We start from the raw sequence: 20801 nt of genomic DNA on the forward strand, positions 1-20801 counted from the left end.
GAGCACCACATGTGTGCCTGGTACACTCAAAGGTCAGAAGAGGGTGTCAGATTCCTTGGAGCAGAAATTATGATTACAAGCCAACAGGTGGTTGCTGGGAACTGAACCTGAATCCTCTGCAAGAGCAACAAGTACTCTTAACCATTGAACCATCTCTCCAGCCCCTGGTTGAGTCTTTAAAATCAATGTTTTTGTGAAAATCCATTATTACACATTTGAATTCTTTTCAATTTTTAATTTAAAAAATATTTAGAATGCATTGGTTAAGCTGAATTGAACTTTTTTTATCCCAGCCTTTCCAAAAAAGTGTATGTCTGCACTTGATTGATTTTCTTCCGTAAGTTGTAATGAGCATTATCCACGATGGCTTAATATAAATGCCACATGTGTATTGCATATGAGGGCATACAGTTATAACCTGTTTATAAGAAAAACACCAGATTTAGTCAGACTCAAAGAGAGAGCAACACACACACATACACACACACGCACACGCACGCGCGCACACACACACACACACACACACACACACACAACCTGAGGGTCAAAGAAAGTCCTTGTCTTTCTTACTGTCAGATTTATAAAGCAAAGTAGCACCCCAAAAGACGCTTTTGAAGTGATGGATTATAGTGCATACCACCTAGGCAAGGGCAGTGTAAAACAGCAGCTAAAATCAAAACCACTTGAATTCTGGCTCAGCTTTCTCCAGACAAGAACTTAAAATAGCTTAAATAACAGGATGCAAGGGGAGGGAAAACATTTCCTTTTAAGGTTATGCATTCTTGGTGTGATTCAAACTTCTGCAGGAACATGGCTGCATAATAAGTTTATTTACTTTGAGGTTCCTTGGGGGAGAGTTTGAAGGAGGTAACTGCCATTTAAACTAATACTTGGTAAAAGAGAATAATATGATTTCCTTTAAAACAAAATGCAGAAGGGACTCCGAGTGTCATCTGAGAGAGACAGAGAGTGAATTCCTTGTAACCAACAGTTGGTTCATTTCTGATGAATTCAGCAGCCAGAATGAAAGATGATTCTGTCTAGTGCCATCTTGAGTGCCTCCTAGTGATTTTTTTCAAGTGAAATGTTTTTCAGTGTTTGTTTTTTAAATATACTTGGTATATTAGTTAAATCTTAGCTCTTTACCTTCTGCAAGCACTTGCTTAGTGGTTAGGTGACATTTCTTTTTTTTCCCCTGTGGCTTGTCAGTCTACCCATACTGATTACATTTTCAGAATGAAAATGTTCATAGAAGCATTGTGACTGTTGTGAATAACATAAGCTATATGTAAGTCATTTATAATTTTTCATCAGTCATTTGGAATGTGATGGCAGAAGAGATGAGCCTCCTGAATGCCAACCCTCATGCCAATGTATAGAAGCAGGGAATGAGCCAGAAATGGTTTCCAGGACGTTGGCAGCTTTAATGAGAAAAGAAAGAGCTAACATCGTGCCTGGTGTTTGTGATTTTAGTTTCCAGTTAAAACTGCTTTTGATCTGGGTCTGTTTCTTAGATGCACACGTTATTAAAATCTTATGTGTCTGTCAAAACTCGGAATGGGGAAAGTTCACCATCAAACATGGTCTTGAGCTTTGGTTAACAGTGTTAGTGGCAAGATGGACACTGGCTATTTAGCGTGTACCCCCTCATTTTCTGGCACTGTAGATCACTGGCACTGCTTAAGGATGTGGTACTGTTTTGTTTTTGCTTTTTTTAAAACTGGAGATTGAAAATAAAATCAGCATAAAACGCTTTGAAAATAATTACACACTATGTTGTGTCTTTCAAGGACTTTACCAGCTGTGAGGTTTTAGAAAATTAATTGCTTGCTGCTGCCATTTTCGGGCTCTCTCTGCCTTCTCAATGACATTGAAGTCATTCTCTTCCAATGTAGGACTTAGAAGTCCTAGGAAAGGACCAGTGTGATTTGCAAATACTAACGCTAAAATGGTGTAGTGTAAATAAAATTAGCATCTACTGAGAAAATATAGGAAGGTAGTCAAGTAGAATTTATGAAAGAAAGATGATATACACTCTAATCTAAGGAAAAGTAAAGGATAAATTTCCTCAGGAATTCCAAACTTTTATAAGAATTTAAAAACCATTGGTTCAAGTGAGACCCAAGAGTCCTGACTGATTCTTTTCTTCTCTCATTTGGTTCCAGTTTAGTGTCTGTGACAGAGTAGCTTAAAGTGACTTGCCGTATTGTTTTGGGAAAGTGTCTTGCTATGTTTCCCAGGCTGGCCTTGAACTTAAGTGATACCTCTATGTCACCAGTCTGATGAGTAGCTCTGACTACAGGCAGCCCCAAGAACCCCTAGCTACATGATACTTCTTGACAACACAAGGCTGGATTCTGCATTAGAAAAGATACCCTAACCCTGGTAGCATCTCTGCTCTCTGCACTTAGGTCCTCTTTGATGGTTGTGGTCACTTAGCAAACCAAATTACAGATCTGACTTGGCTGGGTGGGGACAGGATTAGAACAAAGGGAGAGAGATTAAATGTTATTTGAGAGATATTTCTGTCCAGGTTTGGTTTCCTGATGAACTGGCATTCTGTCTTTTAGTGCTATTTCTGTATTTTTTTTTTTTTGGTCATTGCTGCTTAGTTTTGTTTTGAAAATGCTTATCTAGGATTAGCACATTTTTTTTTCCTCTGGTTAAATGTCTGAGAATTAGTTTCTACAGGCAGAATTCTTCCCATTGCTCGCGATATGCAAAGCACTGTGGTATGTGATATGCTTTGAAAGATAAGGAGATTAATGTTAAAGAAACTTTGTCAAGAAATGTGAAACCTAATAAGGATTGTCGTAAAATGACAAGTTTTTGTTCGTCCAACCCCCCCTTTAAGTTTTCCTCTCCTTTACTAAAATTATCTATTATTACTCCCTGACTTTGAAACAGAGTTTCCGCATGTGGTTATTTTACATTAGCTCTATTTGGAGGTGGCTACTTCCTGGTATCTTTTAATCACATTATGAAACTGTCTTCTAATTAATGCTCAAGAGATGTTATTGCAGATGGGCTTTAAGCAAACAGCAGTTCTCTGTGCTATCCAAATGTCCATTTCCACCTAATAAAATAAAAAGCCAGCTAGACTCTCAGGGATCATCAGCTTCATGGAGCTTTGAATCCATTATGGTTTTTAAATATTTAGCTTGAAGTCTGTCAGTGTTCTGCTTTTATTATACCAAAAGAACACTTCTGGAGTGCCTGGTGTTGTATGTCAAGTCTAAACTGGTATCAAGAATGAAAGCTTAATGGGTTGGGGACTTAGCTCAGTGGTAGAGTGCTTGCCTAACTAGCACAAGGCTCAGGGTTTGGTCCTCACCTGGGGAGAGGGGAACAAAATAACAAGAATGAAAGGTTAGATTGTATTCAGATTTATGCTCTTTCACAAGTCAGACAAAAGGAAAATACATTTCACAATACTTTTCTGTAACAATAAAGTGGCCAGAGTTTTCTTAGTTAAAGGGAACAACTTATTTCTTTCTCCAAAAGTATTCGAAAAATGAGCTGCGTTGAATCCCAAAAATCCCACACCCATGTCCTCCGTGTGCACTGGCCTTCCTCTAAGTACCTCTCTCCTTTCCTTAATACGTGTACTTAAATCTCTTAAAATCTCTGGCCAGCAAGATGTCTCAGCAGGCAAAAGCATTTGCTGTCAAACCTAATAGCGTGAGTTCAACTCACATGACCTTCTAGAACTGACTCGTGAAAATTGTCCTCTGACCTCCATAAATGTATGAGGGTACACATGAGTGTACACACACACACACACACACACACACACACACACACACACACACACACAAATGTAATTTGAAAATTAAAAAATAACAGAATTTTTCTCGGGTCCTGCCTGGCAGCCACTTATAAAATATCCATTCAGAGGCTTAATATGAATTATAACTGCTTGGCCATTAGTTCTGGCTTATTACTGAGTAGCTCTTACACTTAAATTAACCCATAATTCTTATTCTTTTTAGCCACATGGCTTGGTACCTTTTCTCAGTTCTGCCTTGTCATCTTGCCTCCTCTGTGTCTGGCTGGCAATTCCTGATTCAGCCTTCCTCTTCCCTGAATTTTCCTTGTCTGCTCACCCCACCTGTACTATACTTCCTGCCTGACTACTGGCCAACCAGTGTTTTATTTACCAAACAATCAGAGCAACACATATTCACAGCATACAGAATAATATCCCACTGCAGAGAATGATTGAGGATGTCACCTGATATTGCCCTCTGACCTTCACATGCATATGTACCAGTACATATATGTATACACATACAAAAATAAAAGTGTGACAAAACCTATGTTTTTAAAAGTATATTAAAAATCTCTTCTTAAGAAATTCCAGTCAATGATGGTGGCGCACACCTTTAGTCCCAGCACTCAGGAGGCAGAGGTGGACAGATCTCTGTGAGTTTGAGGCCAGCCTGGTCTACAGAGCAAGTTCCAGGACAGCCAGGGTTACACAGAGAAACCCTGTCTCAAAAAATAAAACGAATAAGAAAGAGAGAGAGAGAGAGAGAGAGAGAGAGAGAGAGAGAGAGAGAGAGAGAAAGGGAAAGGAAAGAAAAGGAAAAGAAAGGAAAGAAATTCCAACTTTGCTTCATAATATATAAATAAGTAAGTAAATGAATGAATAAATAGCTATGTATGGTGGCATACTACTATAATCCTTGCACTTAGGAGGCAGAAGGCTTGTGAATTCAAGGTTTGCTTGAACTGTGTCCTGAGATCTTGTCTCAGAGAGAGAGAGAGAGAGAGAGAGAGAGAGAGAGAGAGAGAGAGAGAGAGAGAGAGAGAGAGAGAGAACTGGGTGTATAGCTCAGAGACAGAGTACTTGCCTGGTATGTGCAAGGTGCTGGGTTCCATCCCCAGCACTGAAAAAACAATTCATGAAAAGGAAAGAATAGGACCACTATTTGAATATAAAATTTTAAACGAAAGAGTTAAGAAAAAGAGAGGCACGTGTGAGAAAGTAAGCTGCACCCAAGAACATGGTTGTGGGCTTCTCAGGGAAGAGTTGCCAAGGTAAGAATATTGTATTTAGGTCATGAGAAATAGTAGTTAGTATAGAGTTAGCACCTATGTTTGTATTTAATAAACATTATTGTTCTACTTCTGGCTTCAAAAATGTGTTCTCGGGCAGCATTATGAATTCCCATGTATTCTGACCTGGAGTATGACTGAGACAGAAGCAATCTGAGAGATTGCATAATACACAGGCAAACACTAAAACCTGGAAAGATGATGTGCAAATTAGTGGCCAAGTTTCAATTAGATCCTATATTATATTATTCCCATGGTGTGTCCCTTCAACTATGCAATGTACTTTTCACTATGTCTAATAGTACTGAGCTCCATATTAAATTTATCAAGGAAGTAGGAGAAACAGATTGATATATGCTCAGGAGCAACACATCTAAATCCACGATGTTCATATACCAGAGTTGCTCAGATTTTTCCGCAGCTCCATGCAAATTTCTTTGTTCTCTTTAGCAACTGTACATATTCCTGGTTTCGTTTCTATATATAAGTAGTTTATATGTACAAAGAGTTCAGTGCTTGACTTAAATTCAACATAAAGAATGTGAAAATTGTTTTACCTTGAAGGAAATATAAAAGACTACACAAATGTTGAGTGGCTTGTGATGGGTACTTTAAAAATACAGATACTTAGCTGGTAGATTTGAGGGGCAGGAATAGAGATTTACACAGCGTAGGATGGTCTCAAACTCCCTATATAGCCTAGAATAACCTTGAATTTCTGATCCTCCTGTCTCTACCTCCTGAGTGCTAGGATTACAGGCATATATTACCATTCACAGTTTTATAGAAAGGCAAGGACTGGACCCAGGACTTCATGCATGGTAGGCAAATAAATACTCCACAAATTAATCTCTATCTTCAGCCCTCCAGCAAATTTTAAAATGTGTCTTGGGCCTCATCATAAAGACCTGTGACATCAGCTCTTTGGAAGACTTCAGCAAGAGGATCACAAGCTCAATGACCACTTAAGCTACAGTGTAGCTTGAGTTTTCCTGCCTTGCCCACAGTTAGGACAAATCTTTGTCACCCACCAGTCCCACAGTCGCTCAGACCCAACCAAGTAAACACAGAGACTTATATTGCTTACAAACTGTATGGCCTTGGCAGGCTTCTTGCTAATTGTTCTTATATCTTAAATTAACCCATTTCAACAAATCTGTATCTTGCCACGTAGCTCGTGGCTTACCGGTATCTTTTCATGCTGCTTGTCAGGGTGGCGGCTGGTAGGTAGTGAGTCCTTCTGCCTTCCTGTTCTTTTATTTCTCCTCTCTGTTAGTCCCGCCTATACTTCCTGCCAACCCACGGCCAATCAGGTTTTATTTATTGACTAATCAGAGTAACTTGACATACAGACCATCCCCCAGCACAGCCAAGTGCAGACCATCTCAGACACCTGCACTCAGGCCATGGTCCTAATCATCCTCTATAAGGACCTGCTGGGTAAAGCCACAAGGAACCCAAGAACGGGCTCTCACAGGACATACAGAACATCCCACAGCACTACAGTGTAAGTTCAAAGCCGGTCTGGATAATTTAGTGAGATCCTGTTTCAGAATAAAAAATAAAAAGGGGGCTCAGGATATGTTAATAACTTAATGATGGAGTACTTATCTAGCAAGTATCAAGTCCCAAAATACACTCCTCATTACGATATACACGCTCTAAAATTAATACAATTAAATAAGGTCCAGAGAAATGGCTCACCAGCTAAAGACACTTGCTGCTAAGCCAAGGACCTGAATTTAATTCCCAGAGCCCACATGGTGCTAGGAGAGATGCTACTCGCCCAAGCCATCCTGACTGCTGCCATAGTATGCATGCCCATATGCACATAAACACAGAGAAACTAGCCTTTCAAATGTAATAATAAGTAAAAGAAAATAGTAATCGATATTTAAGAGCATTTGACTCTAGAGCTTGGTATCCAGTTGTAGACCTTGTACTTAGCATGCATAAAGCCTTGGTTCAGTTTTTAACCAATGCAAAAATCGATAGAAATGTAAAGATACACTGCATCACAACAAAACAGAATTTCATGAGCTTTTGAACTAAGTGTACTACTTTTGATAGAGGTAAAGCACTTGCCTAGCATGTAGCCCTGGTTTAGGACCCCATTACCAATAAAAAAGACAAAAATACTCATCAGCCTTTAAATGATTGGTGATATGATCTTAGAAAAGATTGTTGTAATTTTTTGCAAGGTGTGTCTCCCAGCACTTGAGGAGACAGAGGAAGGAGAATCGCTGTAAGTACAAGGCTAGCCAGAACTATAATGGTGAGATCCTGTCTCAGATACAAACTTCCAAACAAAAGTGTGGACATAAAATAGTTAATATTTTAGTGGTTGCCCAAAATTAACTGCTATGAGTCACACTTCATTCACACTTCAGAAAAAAATCCAAAATATGTACTGCAATTCTAGAAGGACATGTGTAACCCACTGAGTGACCTTCTCTCTTTCCCCTTTGCTCTATTTGCTAAAGGCGTGCTAGATTTCCACTGTTCCAAGAGCACACTACGTGTGCATCTACATCACACTCTGTGGTGGCTCTTTCCCCTATTTGAAATCTCTTACTCCAGATGTCTGCCTTTGCCTTACACAAGTCTATATTCAAATAAACCTTAGTGCAAAGGCCTTTCTTAACCATTCTGTATAAGCAGCAGCCTCCACAATGTCATTAAAATCCAGAGTTACTCAACTTCAGCGCTGTTTATATTTTGAGCTGCAGCATTTTGTGTTGCCTAGTGGAGCAAGGGTGTCATATGTGCTGTAGGAGATTTCACAGCATCTTTGGACTCTACCCACTGGGTGCCAGGAGCATCTTCTCCTCATTCAGATGTGGCAATCAGGAATGTCTTCAACCTGAGCTGGGTGTTGGGGTTCATAACTGTAATCCCAGCTCATATAAGGCTGAGGCGGGAAGATAGATCACCACAAGTCATTGGAAGGTCTAGACTAGCCAGGGCACCATTGTAAGACCCTGTGTCACAAGCAGTGCAAAATTGTCCAGATGTTTCTGAATTTTTCAGTGGGAGATGGGGCAATAGCTGCTGCTCTAATCCTCTTCTCTGCTTCAAATATCCCTTATGTAAATTATATTTACATTGTTATATTGTGTTGTGTCTTACAGTCACACTTGCTGCTCTTTGTATGTATTCTGGTTAGAATGTGGGATTCAAAAGTGCAAGCCATCCTGTGACATCTTTGGTTCCAAGAGCAATACTTGGCAGGGCTTTTTGTTATTCTTGATTTAGTTTACGAGACAGGGCTGTAGCCATGGCTGTTCTAGAGCCCACCCTGTAGACCAGGCTGACCTTGAACTCACAGAAATCAACCTACTTCTGCCTCCCGAGTGCTGGGATTAAATATGTATACCACTTTACGCTGCCTTGGCAGAACTTTTAAGTAAATTCCCTAGTCAGAAAACATTTCTGTAAATAGTTGAGTAGCATGGTCATCTTGGGATATTTGCTTATTTGCAAATTATTTTCTTCCTTTAGATTTCAATTTACATATCTGATATTTCTGGTAAAAGTGAAAATTTATTCACACATATGCATACATACATGCATACATGTGCCTGCTTTTTCAAAAAGTTAACTTGTAGTCATTTGTTGGTGGCTTTGTCTCCAGTTTTCATAGTTTTGAATAAGCATTATTCATTTATCAGCATTTTGCATATTTTAATTAAAATTGTAATAGCCCAAAAATAAAAATGACATTTATAAAATCATTTTAAACATCTGTTTTACTCAGTACTGCATTTATTCTTGTAAACTCTCTATTGTCTTAGATTAACACTTGTTTACATTAACTAAAAAACTTGGCTTGAAAGCAGTTGCTTGTTATCAGATGTGCTTTAGGACAGAATCAGTGCTATATTATAAAACTTCTTTTGCAAAAAGAAAAAATAAGGATAAAATTGCTGCATAGGTACAGCAGAAATTATGCTATACCATGACTAAGTTTTGTTAGTATATAAAGTATTGTTCTTAAGATTCCTCTCAGTTCTATGGTTTAATAATAGCTTGATTAACCAGAAAGTATACTTTTTATCATCAGAGATGCTATTTTTATGTAAAGCTTTGTACACATTGTTTAAGATACAAGATACAATATATAAACAAAACATTGCCTTGTCAGTTAAAATATATATTTCCCTTCCAAACATCCTTACATTCCAAATGATAAAAAATATTGTAATTAGGCAAACCTGTGAAGTGATAATATTCTTTTTTATATATTAGGCTTACAAATTTATTTCTAATCTTTTTTCCTGTTTTATCTTTTTGGTTTTTTTTCTTCGGCTGGTTTTTCCTTCCTTTCCACAAAGATCTCAACAGCAATGGATTCATTTGCGACTATGAACTTCATGAGCTTTTCAAGGAAGCCAATATGCCACTGCCAGGATATAAAGTGAGAGAAATTATTCAAAAACTCATGCTGGATGGTGACAGAAACAAAGATGGGAAGATAAGTTTTAATGAATTTGTTTATGTAAGTATGGGGAAAATCTGTGATTATTAAAAGTCATTGTTGTTCCATTGTCTAGTGGGAGTCTTAAAAATGTAAATACTATTGTATTGAATAGTTAAATATATCATGTTAATACTCTGATACCGAGTAACATTTTTGTCATTCTGTTCAGAATACTTAAAATGTCAAGAAAAGGTCCAATGACAGAAACAAAGCTACAACACAGTGCTCACAGTGGGCAGAAACAATCTCCTTCAGGGACATCATTAGAGGGCATCTTTTAAGATGCTAAATGACATCTTTGAAGCATTCTTTCTCTCCCCCATGGAGAACAGTGTGCTTCACAAGTTTAATGATATCATATGACTAAGTCTTCCGAAGCTTCCTAAGCTGAACTTTCTGATTAGAAGATGTTTGCTAAGCCCTGTACCAGTAGTATTTAACTGCACCATTTTCTCCAGGGCAATCATCTTGATACATAAAAGCTAGAAGCATATCCTTTCCGTCTGTTGGAAGAGGCATTTGCAATTTTTGTTTTTTGTCTAGTGTCATCAAATAGTCCTCCAGGTTCTTGGCTGATTTCGTAACTCTTCTCCCCTGTAAGCATTTTAGCTCAGTGCCTGCAGCATGTGTGACAGGCACGTGGTTCTTTATCAAGATCTAACTATTTTAGCTGCCAGCAATTACAGTCCCGATTTTATTGACTTACAGATTTTCAGTCTAGATTTGTTAACAGATTATTGCAAGATGTCTTTTTAAAGAGCTGTTGCTTCTTCTCTCTGATAAGAATACCCTTAAGGGGCTGGAGAAATGGCTCAACAGTTAATAGTACTGGCTGCTTTTCCAGAGGACCTGGGCTTAACTTCTAGTACCTACATGGCAGCTCACAACTGTTTGTAATTCCAGTTCCACAGGATCCAACACCCTCTTCTGGCTTCCTCAGGCACTGCGCATAAGTGGGCCACAGACATACATGTATTGTAAACATAAAAATTCATTTAAAAAAGAACACCCTAAGGGCATGGTGGTACATACCTATAATATACATGTTTATGTTTTTTGTTTGAGTTAGGGTTTGTTTTGTTTTTGTTTTTGAGACAGTCTAACTTTAAAATCATGGTCATCCTGCCTTAGCCTCCAGAGAGCTGAGGGAAAAAGGCATATACTACTTACCTGGCCTACCCTAAGACTTTATGGATATTACTATTTATTTATTCATTTACTTGATTTTGTTTTTCAAGACAGGTTTTCTCTGTGTAACAGCCCCGGTTGTCCTGGAACTTGCTTTGTAGAGCCTGCTGGCCTTAAACTCATAGATATCCACCTGCCTCTGCCTCCCGAGTGCTGGGACTAAAGGCTTGTGACACCACTGCCCAGCTCATTTACTTGACTTTTAAGACTACCTTTGGCTGTGTAGCTCAGACTGGCATCTAATTTGTGATCCCTCCTGCCTCAGAATCCCCAGTGGTGAGATTATAGCAGTATTTCATACTGCCTGAGTATTTGTTATTACTTTAAGCCTGAGTTTGACTAGATCTTATTAGGCATTCTCTTCAATATCCACAAACTAGTAATTAGTGCTTAATATTTGTCATCAAGATCCAATCTGCCTGTCCTCCTTTTCTATGCTTTATCTTGGCACCAATATAGCTGCTATTAGAACATATGCTCTCATGAGCTACCATGACTCACGAATTTGACAGTATGACAAGTGAATTTCAGATATGTTCCCTCTGATTAGAACTAACTTAAAGAACACACCATAGGCTCAGAAACAAATAGACTATGTAATCAACCATCAGTGGTGGGGAGGGGAGGTCTCTACTGTTTGAAAACTAGAAGCTCATGTCATTATTATCATTACAAGGTCTTCCCATTTTCCCTTTGAAAAACTGATTTCTGCCCATCCTTTCTGTCTCCAGTTCTGGCCAAAGTCTTTTGCTTTGAATTCTGTGTTCAATAGTAAGTTACAAATGGTTTCTGATTTGAGCACTTGCATGGCTCCTTACGTAACTTGCATGGGTCGCTGTGAACTGAAGGCAAACCAGAGCAGTAGTGAGCTATGCTCAGTTGCTTTTGATACAACTTACAGCCGAGACTCTTTGTATCTACTAGAAAGCAGCAGCCTGAGGTATTAGGATTTGTAGTCTAACTGGTACTGTTGAAGACAAAATCATAAACATGTCTACAAAGAAAATGATCTTGGGCACTCTTTCTGTTTTGTGTATTCTGAAACACTATACTTTCCACACATCCTTTAGTGGCTTTTAAAACGTTCTTTAAAATAATTTGGACAAAAGTGGGGATTTTCTAGAACAAAGTATCAAGGAAAAACATTTTAGGTCAAAGTAATGTTTTAGAAGTAGAAGGGTTTACACTCACTTTTGTTTGAGACAGGATCTCTTTCCATAGCCCCGGCTGTCCTATAACAGACGATGTTGACCAGGCTATTCGAAAACTCACAGAGGTCTGCCTGCTTCAGCCTCAAGAGCTAGAATTAAGTGTGGCCACTATGCCCTGCTTCAAATTAAAACAAGAAAATGACATGACCAGCATTGTCCAGAGGGCGAGTAGCCTTTTCTAGTTAGTCCCTACTAATCAAGAAACTCAAACTGAGGTCTAGACAAATAGCTCAGCAACACTGGCTGCTCTTCCAAAAGTCCTAGATTCGATTTCCAGCACCCACACGGCAGCCCACAAACATCTGTGACTCCAGTTCCAGGGGATCCCATGCCATCTTCTGGTCTCCAAGGACATCAAGCACATATGTGGTACACAGACATACCTGCAGGCAGAACACCCATACACATAAAAGAGTAATATTTTCAAACTTGGACTATGATGGTAAAGTAACCCACATAAACTATAAAAATGCTGCTGCCATGACTGCTAGAAGAAAAAGGGACATCAAAATGACTGGATGCTTTCATGGGCCTTGTCACAGATTTAACACATTGCAAGTTATCAAAGAAAATTGGACTATGGCTTGACTACCCAAGAAACAGAGACTACCATTCTTGTCAGCTATTAGCATAAAGAAAGAGAAAGTTTCACATGCTAGGTTTGGGGGATTTATGTGAACTGGAGTTTAAAGGAGTATTCAGTGTTAACTAAGGACCAACAAAACCGGTTTCTATTCATTTTCAAGAATATATATAGGACAGAAAAGGCTCTGAATATTGTATATAAACTTCAAAGGCAGAACTATAATTAATTATTTGTTTTCATTTTAAGTATTACAAACTGAAGTTAGTGGTTTTGTTTGTTTGTTCAGGTTTTAGTTTTTCAAGACAGAGTTTTTCTGTGTAGCCCTTGCTGTCCTGGAATTCCCTCTGAGGAAGGAACCCTGAACTCAGAGATCTACCTGCCTCTACCTAACTCCCCAGTACTGGGATTAAATGTGTGTGCTACCATGATGTGCTATTGGAATTTTTTTAATGTTGTTATTTTTCCTATCTTGACTTTTTTTTTCTTGCACTACAGATTAAACCTGGGCCTTGCATGTGCTAGATAAATGCTATACCACTGAGCCATATACCAAGAATACTAGGTTTTTATACTTATAAACTAACACAATTATTTTCTTCCATTGTGAAAGGCTGACGGGGCAATATATTTTTAAACAGAGATGATTGTGTTAATTTCTTATTTTTACAATGAGAAACTTGCTTTTACGTTGTGGTAATAAATCTTTAATCTTTTGCCAATAGAATTCACAAACAAGATTAATCATTTAAAACAAGTACTTAGAACAATGCTAGGCATGGAATAAATGGTCCATAGCTGTTAGTGATTGAAATAATTATTTTTATTTTTATTGATTGATTCCTTTGAGCCAGGGTCTCACCAAGTTACCCAGGCTTGGCAAACCTCAAGGGCTCAATGATTCTCTTCTGCTTAACCTTTGTGACAAGTGTGGGGCTCCAGGCCCCCTTGTACTCTGATTTTCTCCTATTTAAAATCAAAGTAGGGGCTGAAGAGATGACGCAGAGGTTAAGAGCACTGACTACTCTTCCAGAGGACCCAGGTTCGATTCCCAGCACCCACATGGCAGCTCACAACTGTCTGTAATTCCTGTTCCAAGGGACCCAACACCCATGGTAAAACACACACACACACACACACACACACACACACACACACACACACACACACACACACACCAAAGGTAGTAATGTTCTTTTCCAACTTGAGCCCTTCAACAATTTCCAGAAGAAGGAAAAATTCCAACCTGCTCTATTGGAAATAAGTGCCACCATGGAAGCAGTCAATATTTTCTACAATTCTCTCTGAAATCTTTCCTTCTTAAGTCACATGCCTCCGCATTGTTTTGGGTTGGCTGCTAGGCCTTTGCAAGGCTCACTTTGGTGTCAAAAGAACTTAAGTGGCCTCTGAGAGTTTTGAAAGAAAGCCACTGAAGCTTAGTAAAGGAAATAAGAGCCACAGGTGCCACCAAGACACTGAAAAGGATATATAGGATGAGAATGGCTATTGTCTTCTGAGCACAGTACCCAAGGAATTTGTCTCTGCATGATAAAGCAGGTCTTCCTCTTGGAGAGAAAGAAGGGAACACAGTGAATGCATTAGGATCACAACTCAGCCTTGAAAAGATCCATTGAGAAGACTAGTACAGTCTTGTGCTAGCTCTGATTCCCGAGATTCCTGTAAAATCAAAGCCTTTACTCAAATGGCTTTATCATCCATTAGTGTCTCTGCTGAAGTAGAAAGGAAAACACAGATTTTTCTTGTGGTGAACCAATCTGATGTATGAATTTTCAATTCTCTTAATTAAAAAAAAAAACCAGTTTCACTCTAAGAGTAAATATTATGGGACCAAATTTGAGGTTGGCTGAAATAATCTGTTCAGAAATATTTGGAAGGTAGGGTTATAAATATAGCTCAGTGGTAAACATGGACACAGTCCGGAGCACCACACACACACACACAAAGAAAAAAAAAACACTTAACAAATTTAATTAGACTTTCCAAATCATTCCCAAGCAACATTTCCAGACCCATGAGAGAACAGGGTATTTTACCGTGAAGATATTTTTAATTAAATTATTCCACTTTTCCATAATGTATATAAATTTGAATCATTCACCTGGAATCATGATCATTTAAACATTTAGAAGGCTGCAGTGCTTGAAGCAAATGCACACACAACAAGAAAAACAGCTTTTCCTGTCTAGCTCTGAAGCTGTAACGTGTTTTGGTCTTGCAGTGATGTGTGGTATGCCTGGTATGAGGAAATGCACACCTGTCCGATTTTCACATATTCCACAATTTTTTTTTTTTTAACTAGAGTGGAGTTCACTTCGGAAGACTGACTTTTCAGTGACCAGACACTCTTTTCTTTTTTCTTCACTTTGTTTTGTTTGAGCTAGGGTCTCATTCTGTAAACCAGGCTGGCCTTGAACTCCTGGCAATCCTCCTGCTTTAATATCCTGAGTGCGGGAATTACAGATGTGAACCACCATGGCTGACTATTTCTATTTTGTTTTTTGAGACAGGAGCTCATTATATGGCTCATGCACTCTTGGATCTCTGTTTTCCAGGCTGACCTAGAACTCATAGCAACCCTCTCGCATCAACATCCCCATGTGCTGAGATTGCAGGTGTCTGTCACTATTGTTATTAGTTTATGAGTTTTTTTTTTTCACGGGTGGGTGTATTTTATTTGCATATACATGTGCATATTATGTTCATGCTTGGTGCCTGTAGAGGTTTGGGGGGAAAAAAAATCTTATCCTGTAGAACTGGAGTTGCTGATGGTTGTGAGCCACCATGTGGGTGCAGAGAATTGAACCCAGATCCCCTGGAAAGTCAGCCAGTGCTCTAAAGATTTGTTTTCCTTTTCAGTGTGTGTGTGTGTGTGTGTGTGTGTGTGTGTGTGTGTGTGTGTGTGTGAATGAATATAGGCACCCACAGAATCCAGAAGAAAGTATAAGACCCCCCCCTCCCCGGAACTGGAGTTACAGGCTGTTGTGAACCACCTGATGTGGTTCTGGAAATGGAACTTGAGTCCTCTGGAAGAATACCAAATGCGCTTAACCACAGAGCCATTTCTCCACCCCCCAGCAGATGTATTCTGAAAAGGGAAGGGACAGTATTCCACTAACCCACGAATTAGACTTTACTATGTATTCAGGGACCCATTCTGTTATAATCACACATCTATTCATCCATCTTAAAATCTTCTCATAAAACTGTAGATATAGCATAAAATTTCAACTTTTGAGGACACAGCATCAAAAATAGAGAAAGCAGTTGGGCATGGTGGCACACAGCTTAAACCCTAGCATTCAGGAGTCAGAGGCAGGTGATTTCTGAGTTCAAGACCAGCCTGGTCTACAGAGTGACACACATAAAAGACTTTTAGTGTTGTTTTCAGTGGTTGTCCTATTTGGGCATTTGAGTTCAGCCCCTCTTCTCACCAAAGAACCTAGATAACAAGCTAACTTTTATGTTCTAATTGCACAAAAACAGGGCAGAAGAGTGTAAGCTTAGTTTCCTGGTTTAATAATGTGAATGAATGAGAATCTCTATACTTCAGAAATTCTCAAATTTGCCTCACCCCAAATTTTTCTCCTGTTTACCAATGTTTACTCAATTAGTCACTGTCAATTAGGGAGAAGTCTGGCAACTTTCTGAGGGGGGGGCACACATGTGGAAGTCACAGGACAGCTCTGAGGAGTTAGTGCTCACCTTCCACCTTTACATGCATTCTGATACATCAAATTTGAGCAGGCTTGCGAAGCAAGGGCTTTACCCACTGAGCCATCTCTCAGGCTCATAAAACTTTCTCTAAATGCCTTTAGGACCTCCCTTTAAGTGGAACAACTTCACAAAAAATTGCTGAACAAAATATAACATATGTTTGGGCTTTTAGGGCTGCTGACTCTCATTCTCCTCCCTGGGGGAGATCATCTCTAGCTAGCTGAGGTTTACAATATGTAGCAGATCAGACTGGAACAATCTAATCCATGCAGTACCCTTCCCCTCCCCTTCCTCTTCTCCCCCTCCCCCTTCTCCTCCTCCTCCTCCTCGTCTTTCTTCTTCTTCTTCTTCTTCTTCTTCTTCTTCTTCTTCTTCTTCTTCTTCTTCTTCTTCTTCTTCTTCTTCTTCTTCTTCTTCTTCTTCTTCTTCTTCTTCTTCTCCTTCTTCTCATGACTGATGCCAAACCCTGGGACTTGTGTAGACAAGGCAAGGGCTCTGCCACTGATCCATCTTCACAGCTCCAAATTCACTTTTTTGTTTGTTTGGTTGGTTTGATTTGTTTTTTTTTTCACAGCAGCCCCGTGAAGCCCTGGCTCTCCTGGAAGTCACACTGTAGACCAGGCTGTCCTCAAACTCAGAAATCCACCTGCCTCTGCCTCCCAAGTGCTGGCATTAAAGGTGTACCCCACCACCACTAGGCTAACTTCACTTTTTTTTAATTTTTATTTTTACAGAAGGTCTCATTGTGTTGCCCACCTTGTGAACCTGCAATCCTTCTGCATCACACCAGCTCTTCTTTTTTAATTAGTGTCTACACCCGTATTCCCAGTCCCCTCCTTCTTGATATAAAGTCTTTCAATGGAGCCCTGGCTAGCCTGGAACTCTCTATGTAGACCCAGCTAATCTCAAACTTGTACAGATCCTCTTACCTCTGCCTCCAGAGTGCTGTGATTACAAATGTGTGCCACCATGCCCTGCCTTTATTGTCTCCATTCTTTCTTTCTTTTTTTCAAATAGTTAATTGAGTTGCCACAGTAGAGCAGGAGGCTGTGTGCTATCGACAATATTGCCTGCTTAGTACTTATTATTCTTGGTATTCATCTATATCACCCACAAAACAAAATTTTTGTTTATTATTTTGTTGCTTTTGATTGAGTGAACTACTGAGCTACCACATTCTGCCACAAAATCGTTTTTTTTGATTGAGTTATAAAACTTTATCTGTATGCTAAGAATTGTAGTTAAAGAAGGGGACGTCGTCTAAGAAAAGAACAACGCCATGCTTCACAATGGGAAATTAGCAGATTTACTCACATCTTTGAACCACACTTTTTTAACTTAAAGTGGACTCAATGCATGCAGCACTGAATGTGTTTGGCAAGTGTGTGCAATTGATGCTTCATCTTTAGTAGCCAGTTTCCCTCTTACCACTCACTGCCTGTGGAGAACACTATAGGTGATGGCCAGGGAAAAAGGAGTTAAATTTGCTTATTCTTGCTTGAAAACTGTGAATCAATAAAACTGTTTTATTTGATAGATTTTCCAAGAGGTAAAGAGCAGTGATATTGCTAAAACCTTCCGAAAAGCCATCAACAGGAAAGAAGGGATTTGCGCTCTGGGAGGAACGTCAGAGTTGTCCAGTGAAGGAACACAGCACTCCTACTCAGGTAATTAATGGCATGGATGTGCTTAGGCTACTACAGTGCATGGAGCATGTACATACTGTAATTCCCTAAAAAGCTTGTCCCTGTAATTAAATATACTAAGTAGTCTTGGTGACATAATTGGTCTTGGGTGAGATATAAAGTCATGATATACATGGTAGCTTGTAAGACACATAGTGAAATCTGTGTCATGATAGTCTTTATTACAGTAGCGCTATGCAATAATACAAATATTTTTAAATGTTTTGTAACTTTTTTAAAATATTTTGTAACTTCCCTAAGGATTGGTTAACCTGTTCTTTTGTTCTTACTTTGTAATTGATTCCTAATAACCACTGTGTTGCTTCCAAGTGTCTGAAGAGTACGGCTACATATTTGTGATGCATTACTATAGCAGGACTATACTATATTATAATACTACTATATTGTAGTAGGTTTGGGGGCCAAATGATTACCAGAGAGTTAATTAACCATATGAACTGATTTCTTGTACCTTAACATAATTTTAGAGGAAGAAAAATACGCTTTCGTTAACTGGATAAACAAAGCTTTGGAAAATGATCCCGATTGCAGACACGTTATACCCATGAACCCGAATACTGATGACCTGTTCAAAGCAGTTGGTGATGGAATTGTGCTCTGGTAGGATGTTAGTTTGTTTTGTATCCAGATTTCCAAAGATAACTTCCACCGAATGAATGTATTTGCTGTTTGATATCAGGAAAGAAAGAGAGAGGACAATTAACCGGGTTTTGTCCTTTTCATTTAATATCTAAAGCTGTCTATAAAAGTAAAACTCAGTCATGAAATGGAGGCCTCTTTAAAAGGTCTTTAAGACCTCTTTAGAACTCTCAGCTTCCAATTTCTCCTCGTCACTGAGCAAGCAGAACATTACAACTTTGTCAGACTTAAGTATGTCACTATCTACTTATTCTGAAGTACAGTGGCTTCCAAAGGGAAAAAAAGAGGCTAGCCTTCAGTTCTCATTCTTTGTGACCTAATTCTGAAAAACACTTTTGTCACTGTGGCAGCCCCAGAGCCAGCAGTATCTTGGCAGAAATGATGGAAGATTCTCAACACTGTCCATTGCTGTTCCTGGTCTCAGAGGCAGTTTTGCACAATGGTCCAAAATATGTTCCATAAGAAGTTCTGGGTTTCTTTTTTCTTTTTCTTTTTCTTTTTCTTTTTCTTTTTCTTTTCTTTTTGTGGTTTTTCAAGACAGGGTTTCTCTGTGTAGCCTTGGCTGTCCTGGAAATAGCTCTGTAGATCAGGCTGGCCTCACAGAGATCTGCCTGCCTCTGCCTCTACTAGGATTAAAGGCATGTGCCACCACAGCCCAGCCTGGCCCAATTCTGGGTTTCTGTGCAAGCCTTCCCCCTTAGTAACTGTGAGGCTGGAGTCCAGATAGTCAAACCCTTTACATGTCTGTTTCCGCTGTGATCTTCATAGTATCATGCAATTTGAGCACCCTTAATGCAAAAATCCAAAAATCTGAAACTCTTGTTTTATTTTTGTTTTTATTAGCATATGTTAGTTATACATGATAATAGGTTTCATTATGACCTTTTCATTCATATATATATATATTATTATATATATAATATATATATATATTTTGATCATAGTCCTTCCTACATGTTGCCCTTTCCTCTCCTGTCCCTTTCCCACTCCTACTGATCCCCTTCTGCTTCCCATCTCACCCCCCTTTACTATCTTGTCTTATTTTTTTCAGTGACCCAATGAGTTCCCTCAGGCTTACTTATAGGAGCAAGGGTTAGAGGCTAGTTACAGGAGCACTGGAAACTTTTTAAATTCTGATAATGACGCCACAGTGGAATACTCCACAGCCAGCCTGAGGTGACAAGTGGTAGTCAAAGCACAAGTGCCCAAAATACTGCATACCTTCTGAGCCACCGGTATACCTCAGTGGCACAGTGTATGTCTATCTAGCATGTTCATGGCCTTGGTTTCTAAACTTGGCACTACACTGTGCATGGTGGCATATGCCTGTAATCGCAGCACTCAGGAGGTGGGGGCAGACAGATAGATGTCTGTGAGTTCCAGGACAGCCAGGGAGACAGAGAGAGCCTGTCTCAAAAGAAAAAAAAACAGAAAGAGAAAGAAAGAAAGAAAGAAGAAAAAACAACAATAAAACAACATTAGCACCTCACCAAAAAAAAAAGCAAAACTTATATTCAGGTTGTATGTGTGTGTGTGTGTATGCATACACACATATATATGTATATGGAACATGAATAAAAATAAAAAAAAGTATTCAGACTTGGGTACCACAGTGTGTCATTATATGTCTAATCTGCATTTTGGACACATATAGTTTCTGTGGTCAACATGATGAAAGTCATCTATTACATTTTGAATAATATTTTTAGTATGTGTGTGCCTGCATGGGTTTATGTGTACCAGAAGTGTGCAGGTACCTGTGGAGGCCAAAAGGGGGCATAGGATCCCCTGAAACTGAACTTACAGACAGTTGTGAACTGTTCAGTGTGAGTGCTGGGAATCAAACCTGGGACCTCTGCAAGAGTAGTAAGTTCTCTTAACCCCTGGGCCATCTCTCCAGCCCCAAATCTACTACATTTTTTAGATTGCATTAAGGAAATTCTGGAATAAGCTTTAGCATTAATGAAGATTTATAGGCTGTCGTTGTTTGAGACAGAATCTCCTTCCTGTGTCTCCAGCTAGTCTCCAGCTTGGCATGTAGTCCACAGTGGCCTTAACTCCTGATTCTTCTGCCTCCATGCTCCAGTGCTGGGAGTGCAAGCTTCTCCATGTCCTAGTTATGTGGTTCTGGGGGACTGATCCCTCATGCATGCTAGTCAAGCACTCTACAAAGTGAGCTACATCTCCAAACTTTATAG

At 39.3% G+C, this 20801-nt stretch overlaps 1 protein-coding gene across 7 annotated transcripts in view; it reads left to right on the plus strand.

Moving 5' to 3' along the window:
* The window catches only part of Pls3 (plastin 3), an 88907-nt gene that overhangs the window by 57464 nt on the left and 10642 nt on the right, over positions 1-20801 (plus strand). For all 7 annotated transcript variants that reach the window (XM_037199416.1, XM_037199417.1, XM_037199421.1 and 4 more), the window contains 3 exons: positions 9396-9559; positions 17796-17925; positions 18432-18564. In XM_037199416.1, coding sequence (XP_037055311.1) covers positions 9396-9559; positions 17796-17925; positions 18432-18564 — 427 coding nt within the window. The remainder of the gene's footprint in view (positions 1-9395; positions 9560-17795; positions 17926-18431; positions 18565-20801) is intronic.

Source organism: Peromyscus leucopus, chromosome X, assembly GCF_004664715.2.
Source record: "Peromyscus leucopus breed LL Stock chromosome X, UCI_PerLeu_2.1, whole genome shotgun sequence".
Classification (NCBI taxonomy): domain Eukaryota; kingdom Metazoa; phylum Chordata; class Mammalia; order Rodentia; family Cricetidae; genus Peromyscus; species Peromyscus leucopus.